The sequence below is a fragment of the Ammospiza nelsoni genome, chromosome 2 (assembly GCF_027579445.1).
Source record: "Ammospiza nelsoni isolate bAmmNel1 chromosome 2, bAmmNel1.pri, whole genome shotgun sequence".
In the NCBI taxonomy this organism is placed as follows: domain Eukaryota; kingdom Metazoa; phylum Chordata; class Aves; order Passeriformes; family Passerellidae; genus Ammospiza; species Ammospiza nelsoni.
This window is the reverse complement of record NC_080634.1, coordinates 105,388,062-105,402,299: the sequence shown is the minus strand read 5'-3', so window position 1 is coordinate 105,402,299 and position 14,238 is coordinate 105,388,062. Positions and strand designations below refer to the sequence as shown.

The 14,238-nt window shown below is 44.1% G+C and overlaps 1 protein-coding gene across 1 annotated transcript in view; it reads right to left on the bottom strand.

Moving 5' to 3' along the window:
* The window catches only part of SMS (spermine synthase), a 41,214-nt gene extending 27,553 nt beyond the window's left edge, over positions 1-13,661 (bottom strand). The window contains exons 1-2 of the mRNA XM_059494014.1: positions 13,507-13,661; positions 35-155 (exon numbers count right to left, since the gene is read on the bottom strand). Of these exons, the coding sequence (XP_059349997.1) occupies positions 35-155; positions 13,507-13,558 (173 nt within the window). The 5' untranslated portion in view covers positions 13,559-13,661. The remainder of the gene's footprint in view (positions 1-34; positions 156-13,506) is intronic.
* Between the last annotated feature and the right edge of the window lie 577 nt (positions 13,662-14,238).

Genomic DNA, 14,238 nt, shown 5'->3' with positions numbered 1-14,238 from the left:
AGCAGAGACATAATCAAAAGAAAAATCCACTCACCTGCCATTTTTTTTGATGTAGGTTACTAAATAACCATGGTCTTCCCAGTTATGAACTGTTTCTGTCATTCCCTGCTCCTGAAAAATGGGCTGTAGAGCTTTAAGAACGGCATTACAATCAGCTGCAAGATTAAGAGAGAAAAAAATAATCAGTGAGGATTTTCAAGTCAAGTTACTTCTGCCTTTTTCTAGAGGCTGGAAAGTTTCTCCTGGAAGCCTGGATTAATTTTTTTTAAGTACCATTTGAACACTCTTTCATGTATCTTCTCTTCTGCCCATCCTCATCTACCAAGAGATATTTCTCTGTGCATGGGTATCCAAACAACTTTAAATCAGTTTTCACACCTGAGCAAAAATTGTTATTCACATGGATGTAATCAGTGTTTTTATTACAGCTACTATTGATCATATACTATATCACAATCCACGCAAGTCTTTACTCACATAATTTCTTTTAAAATCATTTAACACACAAACAGCAATCCTAAAAAAACCCCACAAGACTGACAAGAAATCTCAAAAAAAGTTAAGCTGTAATACTGGATAACAAAGGCATTGAAGATTAACCTATCCACCCTAGCCCTACACAAACATCCTTTTTTCTAACATCGAGGCCAGAGCAAGTCTCCAGTTGAAATCCTCATGATATTATGGGAAAAAACTCTCAGAAGAGCACAAAAAATTCACTTGGAAATAACTGACACTACTCTGGTACAACTACCTTCAAAAGCAAGCTGATAATTTGTCCATAAAGGTATTTATTCAGTCAGAATACGCTAAATTCAGAGGTGTCAAGTTTGCTATACAGATTTGTGGGGTTTTGTTACCCACAACATAGCTTTAATGAACAATTTTAGTTTCTTCAAGTAAGTGTCTCAAAAACAAGTTGCAAGCTTTGCCCATTTATTCTGGAGTTGACAAGGTGAATTAGGGGAGGATGCTCCTAAAGCTGCACTTAGCAGAACAACAACAAAACTGGAAAGACACAGCCCACCAGGGTCACTGAGGAGATCTAATAAAACATTAATTTACAGGCTGTCCCTGGAAGGCAAGTAGCATCATCTCCACTTCACAGAACACAGAACTGAGCCACCACGGTCATGCAATGGCAACAATGTAACCAGGAGTTCGTATCTCCACCAGAGGTATCACAGACCTTAGTATGCAGACACAGCTTACAACCAAACGCTCCAGCACAGACAATCTTCCCCATTGTGCCTTTCATAAAGGGTTATTCCCAAGGTACTTATTTTGTTTTACCCCTGCTCCCAAAATGCATTTACATTGGAAGCCAGTAAAAGTAGCCAGCAGACATAATCAGCAATAGTTCCAGGATAAAATGGAGTTGTACTAGGTATAAAGAACTGAAAAAAGACACATACCAAATAAATCAAAGTTCCTGAATCAATCATCTCTATGCAACTCCACAGCAGACTAAACTAAAAATCTGACTGCTTGAAACTTATGTTTGCCCATCCACAAACCCCAGACTTGAACTACCCCTGAATGTTTCAACCAGATAAACTGAAGTAACTGACAGAGTATTTACTTTTCTTTAAGCAAAACCAAGAGCAAGCCAATTCCCCAGTAGCCAATGATATTTAATAGACTTTGGAAGGCTTTGCTTATTACTCATTCTATCTGATCTTGATGTATGTTCTGAGATAGATTTATTTTTCACCTTCTAAATCTCACTCAACTCCATGTTGCAAGCTAAAGGCAGACAGGACCAACAAAACCAAATTCTGCTAGACCACAGTGAATTATTTAACTGCTGGTTCCTTCTTAGTCAGGAGCACCACTGATGAAACGCCACAGCACACTACCACCATGAAACTTCTTCCTTCCCCTACCTTTCTGTAAAAATATGCATCATCTGTACAGTAAGATTTTAGACTCCTATCCAGTGTCAGGTTCTACCAGGGCACAGGCAGTAAGGCTCAGAGTACACAGCCTGTCTGCCCAGTAACCATGGTTACAGCAGTAATAAGTGGGCCAGCAATCAAACCAACATGTTTTTCAGACATCAAAAGAATAGATAAATGGGGCCATAACTATGAGCCACAGTTCTTAAACAGGTTCTAATCTCTGCCCTGCACTGGCAAGGGAACTTTGCAAGGCTCACTTTGAACTTGCAGCTTCTGGCAGGCATCAGCCATTTCTGGAGAAGGTAAGAGCTGCTCCTCCAATGCCAGTACATGCACAAAGAATTTCTGTCACTTCAGACATGCAGTCCCCCCTTCCCCAGCAGCATCTGTTTCCTTGCCCAACTCCTTTACCTTCTCCATCTTTTTCACAACAAATGCCTACTTCCACCACTTACTCCTTAAGCCACCACCACAAAAACATGAAGAACCCTGTTTACTCATGCGTGCCATACCCTCCAAGGGCCAAGAGTAAAATGACATGAGACTCAAACTGAACCAGTGTCCAACCAACCCCCAAACCACCTCACTTCTGCAGTTTCTGGAAGACTCAGCAGCAAGAGGGCAAACAGACTGAAAGACTGAAGTACTCATAACACATTTAGCCTGTTTTCAACAGCTTTAAGGAATCCTGCTAGGTGCATCTTGGCAGGCACTGCAGGACAAATCATCACTGGTATTTTTCTGCTCCATGAACAGATCAACCCCTCACATACAGCTCATCACTCAGCCACAAAGTTCTTTGCTGAGAACCCAGGCACAAGCTTGATTAAGCTCTCCCTATTATGCTATTAACTTCAGGAAATTAAAACAACAACATGCTCTTTCACCAGGTATCCTTTTAGTTATACCACACAAGATTTGCCTTGGAGAGCTAATTAATTCTCCCAAGTTGGAGATTCCCTTATAAAATGTTTGAGGCCTTAAGTGGTTGCTTGAAGGCATCAGGAAGTTTCAGTGATCTCAGGATATCTCACTCAAATCCACTTGTCACCATCTCACTCCAAACTCAGATATGCTCTTATCAAGCACTGATAAGCAAATAGGACAATGGTGATTCAAATCACAGGAGCACCTTTGAATCTACATCTAAATGTTTATTCAAGTAGTCATTACATTTTTGGTTATTCAGGAACAAAAGAAACAAACTCTGGATACCAAGTATAAAATACTGATTTAGACATTTGATAATTATTTGCCAGAAGTAATGAAAAATGCCCAGAGTGTCAACTTTAGAGAACAGGAACAAAACCCACTATGTACTGGATTTGAAATATATGTATTTTTCAAGGGAATTAATGCCTAGTTTAGCAATTTTTGAACCCCAGCACATCTGAGGAGAAGACTTGCAGCAGTTGCAGATGTTTCTCTGAATTTGAGCAGCAAAGCAGTCAGTAATTGACAGTAATCTGTGAACATGAGAGCAAAGTCCAGAGTTGCTATGAGCACCAAGTCTGGCCTCATGCATCAGTTCCACCCTGACACTTGAGCTCAGCATTGGAATCATTTGCTATTGAGCCAGATCACCTCTAAAAATATTCTGGATTAAGATCTCTTCATGCCCTACAATTAACAAAACTTCAGTAAACTATGGGAACAGATTAATTCTCATTGAAAACACCCCACTTCCAACTTCAAACTTTCTTACCCTGATTTTCAATTATTTCTTCTAGCAATTGAGAATATAGCATAACCAAAACAATAAAACACATTAAAGCACTTATATATGATTCAGAAACTGATGAATTTTCCATTGGCAGCTAAATATTCAGTAGAGAAAGGTGAAGAAAACAAATCAAAGTAAGTGTTTCATTAAGAATACATGAAAGAGTTAGCATACATTAGGAATCAAGATGCAGAATATGCCAAGAGTAAATAGCAACCTTAAGTGCTGGCATATTGTTTCAGTTCAGAGCTGTTTAGGTTGTTTCAACATAATAAATCCTTGTGCTTTGCAAGTCTGATATCCTTGCACACAGGCACCCTACCTATCAACTTCCATTATTCAAAAATCTTAAAGGAAAAGGGAATACAGAGACAGGGTGGGAGGGCACCATGTACAAGGGACAAAGGGAACACCTGACAGAAGAGATTCATTTCTGGGCAGCTGAGGTCCAGGGGCAGCTCAAGAAGAGCAGCAGGAGGGGGTGCCTCCAACCTGCTACAGCTGCACACCTGACTGCTCTGGCACTGAGCTCACACAGTCAAACTGGCAGCCCCTCCACCACCACCTCTTACTGGAAACAGTGTCCTCAGGCTCACAGGAGTACAGGGAATCTCATCCAGAGACTGATTCAAGGCATTTTCCCAATGCCAATATTGTATCTCAATCTCAACCATGAAAAAATGGCAAAATTAAGAGGTTTGCAGAAATGTTTGGTGAGCAAATTGTTCATTAGCTTTAAAAATCCTGAGCTAAGGAGAAGCTTCAGGCTCCCATGTATTTTGTATGTCCTAGATTTTTTTAGCACTTGAGAAAACAGAAATAAAAACCCAAAAAAAAAAGCTATAAGTCACAACAGTTCATGGAAAATCAACAGCTGCCTCCTCCTCATAGGTCCCCCTCTCCATTGTATGTGACCAGGTAGAGCAGTACATAATAATTTGCAGATAACTTGTTATCACTTAGACATCAACTCCTGCATGGCAATCATCTTCTTAGAACTAGAAAACTTAAGAATTGTAATTATTTTGTGCTAGTTAAAAGGATCTGCCTGCATGGAAAAAGAGAGCAGGGCACACTGGTGTTTAAACAGACATCTGGAGAAGTTTTCATAGCAATATCACAGGCTCAACTAAAGTCAGAATGCCAACAGCTGCCTAAGCTGAGCCTTGTCCTCCAACAACAAGATAACCCCATGCCTCACAAGAATGAAAGTACACCCTCCAAGCACACCCCAAGAGCCCTGCTTTCATAACTGCCCATAACAAAGCAGGTAGCTTTTTCCTGACATGTTAACTGATGCAAATGAATAACAACTGGCTCTAGCAACATACATCTTCTGGGTATTAAGTTTTAAAGTCTCCCATCAGAATACGCATACAGGAAAAATCCTTTGTTTTGTCCTTGCCAGCTCTGCAAAAGAAGAAAACAGCAGGAAGCAGAAAATTATACTAAAATTACTCCTTTCAATCAATTTGCACCCATGAGGACCATCCTCATTATGACGACTTCGACAAGAAGTCAACAAATCATGTATGGCATGAGGCTTAAGGGGGCAGCAGGTGGAAATAGTCATCTACCACTCATTCATTCACAAGAAAACAGATCAGCAAGTTTCCTAGTGCACTCACTCTACTGCATTAGGTATTACACAAGGTTAGCAGTAGAAGGCTGCTTTTTCCAAAGGTTTCCACAGAATGCCTCCCCCACTCCTATTTTTAAGGATTTCCAGCTACATAGTGAATACGGACAAATGCTATACTGTGTAACTATAGCTATGCTGTGTCACATCAGCAAGTGCATGAACTTAGTGGCACTTCCATGAGATCACCAGAGCCAACAGGAGTCAGTCTGTGCATCCAAGGGTCCTTTAGGAAATTGTGGGTAAAACAACCATGATCACAGTGAGCTCTTAAAGCATTAACAATACCCAGCTACAAAAAGGAGAATTCAACACTCTCTCCTCCCCTGCACTACCACCACCTTGGTATTAGCTCCCTAATCACTTTCAAGGGAGAATTCCACAGAAGATCTCAGATTTTCAGCAAATACAGGCCTATGAAATCTATCCACTTCCATAATGGAATAAATACACAAAAAATAAGTTATTCCTTCACCCTTCCTCTTCTTGATTTGCTGTATCAGGGCTATCAAAAAATCTAATTTACTGTGAAAAGATAGGGTGCTTCTGCTTGTGGATTCATCAATATCTGAAGGCTCACTCCCGATGATTCCTGCACAACAATATATTATGGAAAACTAAAAAATCCACCACAGAGACCTGTGAGAAGGGTTTTCCCTTGCTCGTTTTTGGCAAAATTTTAGAAGACCATCATGCCTGGAAGTACATTAGGGACCATATTTTCAATCACTAGTAGAGCCTCCCCCATTCACTCTGACATTTACAAATTATTTCTTTCTCTAGTTTCAATAAAATATATGCTTTAAAAGTATTCTCCTATATCTGGCATCTAATTGCAGTTAGTAATGATTGGCATCCTACAATAGTTAACTTTTATATGCCCATCTTCTGGAAAGGTGCACAACAGACCACAAAGCAATTCTCTGGTAACTACAAAAAAAATCCCAAACAACACAGGCCTCCACTTGAGCCTTAGTACCAACAATTGTAGTTTCAATGCCTTAAACTTCATCTGTCTCCCAGTAACTGAAGTCCACCAACTGGCATACAAAGACTATTCATATTTTAAACCTCAGCATCTGTTGAAATACCTGCAGACTTTCCACACAAAAAAAGCTGTAGAGAAGAAAACACACTTGGTAACAGAACCTCAGCATGCCCAAATAATATCAGCTCTTCTGGTCACTTACATCTTTCAAGCCACTTTAATCACCTATGACCATCTTCTAGAAAAATATTAAGCATGGTACTTGTCCTATATACTTTCCTCTCCTTTCAAGGATTTTGATATTTAAGAGGCATGGTCAGAGAAATCTGAAATGGGAAATATTGATGTGTCAAAAGCAGCCTTAATTTCCAGCAAGAATTTGCTCTACAGCCTCAAACCATGAGCCTCACAACAAACATCTCCCACACTATTAGCCTTCACCTTTGCAGGTGACAGTTCCTTCATGTCTGAGCAAGCAGCCATTGAGAACTTGACATCATGCTGGAGAATCAGACAATTATACTTTCAGAGTTCCACTCATAAAGTATTTTAATCTTTAAAACTAGAAACCAACAAAAGCAGGCAATGAGTTCATAGCAGCCGTTACTGCTAAAAATGGAAAGCTATTAATACCTGCATTAACACCTCCTGACAAGCCCCATTTGTGCTCTGACACTCAGCAGGCCAGCTCCTGGTCCAGGCCTGCCACAACTGGAGCGTGGAGACCTGCAGGGCTCAGCTCACAACAGCCCAAAGGCACGGCTGAGCCCACACCACTCCTGGAGCTGCTAAGGAAACACAACCCAAACAGAGCCATTCCTCAACTGCATGCAAACACACCTTCAGCAAAGGTTGATAACACAGCTGCAAGCTCCAGAGACATCTGAGTCTTGTCTAAGCCTTATTTACATGGTCTTCACATACAGGTCATAGCTAAGGAGTCAGCATATTTTGTTCACATACCATAAATCAATAAGGTAAGAAGATAAGCCTGTCATCTGCATGTTATCACTGCAATCAGATGTTTCAGCACTTCAGACAATCCAATGCTTGACAGAACCAGTCAAATTTAGCTACAAGGATCAGAGATACCACACCCTCACAAGAAGTTCAAATATACTTGTTTTTACAGCTAACTGCAGCCAGCTCCAGCCACAAAAGCAAAATCTGTCTCACAGAAAAAAAAAAAAAAAACCAAAGCCCTAGCATCTCTAGTACATCCAGCAACAAAAACACCTACCAGAGAACATCAAATCTCTATACAGTAACTCTCTATACAGGTAAGTGCTCAAATCTTTTATTGATGAGTTTTATTTATAATCTTAGGCTTGGACTAATACTGAACTCAACTTCTTCTTGCTCCTTCATACACAAGATTGACTTACTTGAGAAAGAAACCACAAGTTTTCAAGAAAAATATCAAGTTTTCAATGCCAGTCATCTCTTCCTGCATTCTCTGCTATTTCCACACTTTGTATGGGATGAACATGATTCAACATCTAGAACTGTTGATTATCTGCTAAATAAAGCAAACCAGCACCAGTTCCAAATTGTCTTTAATACAGCAAGACAGTTCAAAACACAAGCAACTGAGCTCATTGAGTGGTTTTCCAGGTAGAAGTTAGGGCAAAGACTTCAGAGACAGCAGCAAGAAAGAGCCAATGCAGCACCCCCCAACCCACAGTATTTAGCTCTCCTAAACACTCCTCTTCCCAGGAGACTACCCTTTCAGAAAACCATTTTCTTCACTATTTCTAAAGTAAGGAAACTCAACAAAAAGCTTTTAAAAGGTGTAAAACTCAAGTCTTCCCCTCCTTCAAAAGTTTAATCAACACAGCCAAAAATAAGCACATAAAACTTCAGTACTGCTCCATGAAGAACAGTAAGACTTCCAATCCAAACAAAGACAGGAATGAAAATATTATTTTAACTGCATTCAGTTAAAATATTTAGCAATTTGATAGTGTAAGTAAAAAACTTCAATATTGAAAGAATATTTAGAAGGGTAACTCAGAACACCTGATAGTTAAGATTTTTTCCGCCCCTGCAGTGTCAGAATTGAGCAGACAGGAAGCAAGCTACTAACAGAGGATGCTCAGCCTACAAAAGGTCATTCCCTTCTTTGTAGCTCCTTAAAAACATGAATCTGAGGAAAATCAGATCATGTGCACACATTCACTTAAACTTTTTCTTAAATTTAAGCATTGCCCTAGCTGCACTCTCTCCAGCATCCCCAGAGTGTGCAAGTCACCCAAGAGCTTCCTAAGCACTGGTTTCAGTAACTGTGCCAGCTCAGGTAATCACTGCTCTCCTCACCAGCTCACTCACCTGTGCCCTGGCCCTCAGTGCTACAGGCACAACTCTTTGTGCCATATACTATTTATAATGCCCCCAGCAATAATCCCAAACAGCAAACACGGAGACAATTCAAACTGATTTCCACCTAATCTGCCTTTCTGAAGCAAAGAACCCAAATCTCACAAGAGTCTTCATATTATCTCTCCTCCCACCCCCTTAGAGAAATCTGAAGAACATCCATCAGTTCAATACTCAACAACCAAGAAAACTAAGCTTTGCTGACAAATTCATGAATGGATGGAAAAACTCCCATGTGCAAGCAGATTTACAACATACAGTAAATCTAAAATCAACTCTGTACAGGTATAAGGCATCAAATATGTAAATATCTTCATAATAAAGCCCTCAAAGTAAATTGAGGAGCCTCAAATTCATCTCTTCTGACTAACAAAAAGATCACAACTAAAGCTTTCTATGCCCAAATTAAAGAAGGCCAGCAAGCTGTGTCCATTTTTATAAATGTTAAAATAGTCTTCTTGTATTTTAGGATAGGGAACACTATGCTGTTTGCTTGCTAAAGCTGCCTGTTTATCTCCAGGGTCACAGATAAGTAACATACTTCTGCTCAAAGGGCTGAGCTCTAGAGTTGCTAATTTAACCAGCTCTTGAGAAGACCATTACTGAAACTCAGGCTGTGCTAACCAGCTAATCAAAAGATTCACCTCACCCCTGCTTATATTTTTAACTGACTATTCCTAAAAAACTAATGAGGTGCCTAATTAGAGGAAATAGTTACAAGGACAGGTAAAAGGACCTTTTTCTTAATAGTATATAGATTTTTGTAGTACACAAAAAAAAGACAAGGACAGCACATGGACAAAAGGGTCTTTTTTAATAGCATATGGATTTTTGTAGTACACAAAATTTACTGATTGTTTTTCAAACTGGCAGCTTTTAACAGAAGTACATGGCTTTAATCATCTCATGCAACCCCATTCCCAAGGCAATACTGTGACCCCCATCTCAAACCAACACAAGAGGACCTGTTTTCTCTAACTCTCCAGACCCACATTTTAATTGACATTGCTGGCATTTCCAACAACCTTATGGAAGTGATGACTGCAAACACTAAGGGCTACATAAGAGTTATCAGTCTCACTATTTTTGCTGAGTACATTTGAGTCCTGAAGAATGTACATGACAAGCTCCACAGTGCAATACTCTCTCAGGACTGCCTGAAGAAACCAGGGCTGTTATTGAAAGGGTTTGTGACATGCCAAGGAAGTCAGCCAGTGAGAACAACCCAACAAATCCACACCATTCTGCAGCACAAGCAGTTGCTACCAGCTGCACAAGTATTAACACATGACAAAATCCCATCTTCCTCATGCAGAGTGGTATCCTGTGGATCTTGTCCCTGCAGCGACAAAGAGCCTCCATCCTTCACCCACAGAGAGCCTCAGAAGACTGAGGATAAAGACAAGAGACACATACCAGAGAACAAAGTGATAAACAGATCCCAGAGAACTATTAACATCTCAGCCTTTATGCAGTCTTGATGGTAGACAATTACAGCGATGCCTTTGGATAGCTGCTATGCTAGAAGTCAACAGTGAGAAACATATATAGATTATTTCAACAATGTATAATGACTCTCAGAACCAAGCAGATTCTTAAAAAAAAAAACATTACCATGTACAGTTATTGGAAGATGCATTGCAATGAAATAAATTATTGTGCAACTTTTCTACAAAGTACAGATGCCATTATCTGGACTTGTGTAAAGCCTTTGACACAATCCCCCACAACGTCCCTCTCTCAAATTGGTGAGAGCTGGGCTCAGTGGGTGAACTGTTTGGTGCACAATTAAATCGTTGGACAGTCACATCCAGAGGGTCCTGGTCAGTGGCTCAGAGTTCCAGTGGACGTCAGTAACAAGCAGTTCCCCTCTGGGCTCCATACTGGGGCCAGTTATTTAGTATCTTCATTAATGACACAGACAAAGAGATCAGTTACAGATGGCACCAAGCAGAGTGGTATGGCTGACACACCTGAAGGATGGGATGGCATCCAAACACATCTGGACAAGCCTGAGAAGTGGCTCGTGGGAATCTCATGAGGTTTAACAAGACCAAGTGCAAGGGGCTGCACCCAGGTCTGGGCAACTCCCGGTACCAACAAAGTCTGGGGATGAACAGATCAAGAGCAGCCCTGCCCAGCAGGACCTGGGGTGCTGGTGGGTGAGAGGCTGGACATGACCCAGCAACAGGCAGGTGCAGCCCAGAAAACCAACACTGTCCTGGGCTGCATCCAAAGCACTGAGGGCAGCAGGCTGAGGAAGGGAATTCTGCCCCTCTGCCCTGGTGAGACCCCACCTGCAGTGCTGCCTCCAGCTCTGGGGTCTCAGCACAGGAAGGACATGGAACTGTTCAAGTCCAGAGATGACCAAGTTCAAGATGTTCAGAGAGATAGACAATCTCCCCTACAAGGAAAGGCTGAGAGAATTGGGATTGTTCAGTATGGAAAAAGAAGGTTTTGAGATGACCCAATCACAGCTTTCCAGTACCTGAAGGGAGCTTAAAGATGAAGAGAAACTTTTGAAAAAGAGCCTGGAGTGACAAGGAGGAATGGCTTCAAACTGAAAGAGAAAAGGGTTTGGTTAGAGGTTAAGAAAAAACTCTTTGCTGTGAGAGGTGAAGCATTGGGATGGACTGCCCAGAGAAGCTGTGGATACCACACCCCTGAAAGTGTTCAGCACCAGGCTGGATGTGGCTCAGTGTAAACTGACCTAGCCCAAGGTGTGGCTGCCCATGGCAGGGAACTTGGAAGTAGAGAACACTTAAGGCCCCTTTTAACCCATCCATGATAAGCTGGCAACTTTTGTTATACTAATACCTATACAAAAATACACATTTGTAAAAAACAAGGACACAGCTAATGTTTTGAGGTAAAAGGACTGTGCATTTACCAAGTTTACAGATTCTGCTTTCTCCATAAGATGCAACAGCTTTAGCTGAGACCTAGAAAAATGTTATCCTTACAAGATCTGAAGGTCCAAAACCACACATTTAATTTTATTAAATGCTATTTTCATGGCATTCCAGACCATTCAGAAGTCTAACTGACCACCTAATTTTGAGCAAAAAAAACCTCAATTAGTTAACAATCTATGATTAAGCTATAAGGTTTAACTCCTGTGATACAATCTACACATGCACATTCACCAGTTTTTTCTATTTAGATGACTCCTTTGAGCTTTGCACCATAAACACTAGATGAGAGGGAAAATTCCACATAAGAAGTACAAACCAACTACTGAGCTGTCACTGCTGAAAGTTCTTCATGTCTCACTGAAGATATTTGTTTTGCTGAGACAAGTGTAAGAAGAGAAGAATGCTTCTTCCTTCCTTTGACCTACACAGCAACACTTCTACAGTGGGTCCATCGACCCATCCCCACTTAGGTACATCCATCTTGGTCAGACAACGAGGCAAACATTGCCCTCAAAAGTTAAGGCAAGTGGAAAAGCCTACCTAAAATCAAAGTAATAGTTAAAGTCCTTACCACATTCTCTAATTAAGAGCATTGCTTTTCATATCACAGAGGATCTAACATACCTATAGCTTATTTTCAATAAATAAGCCCTAGGTAAAGCATCTACTTTATCCTCGGCAATTTCGACCCTTCTGCAGAAGTCAGTCATTGTTATAACTCCTGAACCCATGGTAGTTCAGAGAACTACGGTGACAAAGAAGCCATTGTGGGGGCTGGTTGGTTTCTCTGAAACTAGTTTTTATACTGGTCTAGGCTACCAGTTCTGCTCATACTAGATTAGTCAGACAAGGTGCAAGGAAAATAGCAGCACTATCTAATTTGCCATTAGGTCACCATTACTGCGGCTAACCCACCCTGAAAAAAACCCAGTGTAAAAGGGAAACCGAAAGGTTTTCACCGTGAAAACCACAGTACACTATCCAAAAGCACACTCTGGGAACTACTGCAGCATCACCTTCCCCTTCCTGCTCCCGGCTCTCCGAAGTGCACATGCAGCAACGCCACAAAGAGCACAGCTCGCAGCAAAGCTCCTGTGGTCAGGAATCTCTTTCTTAAACGAAGCTTTTACAAGATTTTGTCTTTGCAAGGATGCACGGAAGTGCCTGCACGCCAAACTGGGCAGGATAAAGGGGTTCGACACGGGCCAGGCGGGCTCGGGGGTGGGTGCAGGAGGCCACACCGGGCCCGCGGCCTGGCCCAGCACTCAGCGAGGCGCTTTGGCGCCCACGGCAGCTCCCCCTTCCCCCACCAAACCTTCCCACCGGGCTCGGCCGCCGGGAAACGTGCTTGTGGCCGCAGCTCCCGGCCCGAACGTGCCCCCTGCAGATACCCGCGGGGTCAGGCCCCGCCACAGCCCGGCGCTCCAGCAGGTTCGAGCAGGACCGCAGTGACACCGCACTCCCGCCTCACTCGGCGGCAGCCGCCAGCCCGGCTCTCCGCACCCGCCTCAAGCGCGGGGCAGCCGCAGCGCCAGGGCGGCCTTGGGGGTGCCCGGGCCCGGCCGCTCGCCAAGAGCCAGGCTCTGCTTCCCTGCCCCCGGCCCTCCGGTTCGGCGCCTGCCGTCCGCTGCCCATGCGGAGAAAGCGCGCCCTGGGGCGCCCGGAGCCGCCGCGGGGGAACCCGCACGGCCACCTCGGCCCGGCCCAGCTCCGCTGGCTCCCCCCAGGCGGTGCAGCCCCCGCGGCGGCGGGCTCCGGGCAGGAGGCCGCAGAGGCCCGCCCGCCTGCCCAGGGGCAGAGGCTGGTACCGGGGACAAACACGGCCCGGCGGGAACGCCGGGGAAGGGCCGGAGGGGGAGGCGGCGCCCGCGCGGGCCTCATCCTCGGCGGCCCCGGCGAGACGCCCAGCGGGGCGAGTGGGGTGGGGAAGGTGCGCGCCCCCCGCTGCCTTCCAGCCCGGTTACCTGTGGCGCCGAGCAGGAAGTCCAGGGTGCTGTGCCGCGCTGCTGCTGCCATAGTGAGGTAGAGCCCTGTGCCATGCCTGGAGCGGCGGCGGCGGCGCGGCCCGAGCGGCGGAGCGGCCCTATATGCGCGGGGCTGCGGCGGCGCCGGGGGGGGAGCGCGGCGGGGCGGGGCCGGGGCGGGCCGGGGCGGGCCTGGGGAAGCGGCGGGCCCGGAGACCCCGATCGGCGTGCCCGGGGAGCCCTTGGCGTGCGGCTGACCTGCAGCCACCCCCTGAAATCCCGTAATAGAGGCCTGGCGCTGAGGCCCCGGAGCGGTTCCAGCAGCCGTGGGGCTGCTGTGTGTCACCTGCTGCCCGCCGTGGGCACGGAGGGGCCCCGCTGTCCCTCCCTGCAGAGGGACCAGACCAGGGAGTCATTAAAGCCTTTTGTTTAAAGTCTTTTTTATTTATAACGGATAACTGTAAAACAGCGGGCTGTCGCCACAAATTTCATTAATCACGTGCAATTACAAGCCCAGAAAAATAGTGTTCAGCAGTAGTTGGCTACGGGACTGATCACAGAATCACAACATCACAGAATCAATTAGGTTGGTAAAGACGTCTGAGATATCGAATCCAACCTGTGACCGACCACCACCATGTCAACTAGACCATGGCACTGAGTGCCACATCCAGTCTTTCCTTAAAAACATCCAGGGATGGTAACTCCACCACCCCTCTGGGCAGCCCATTC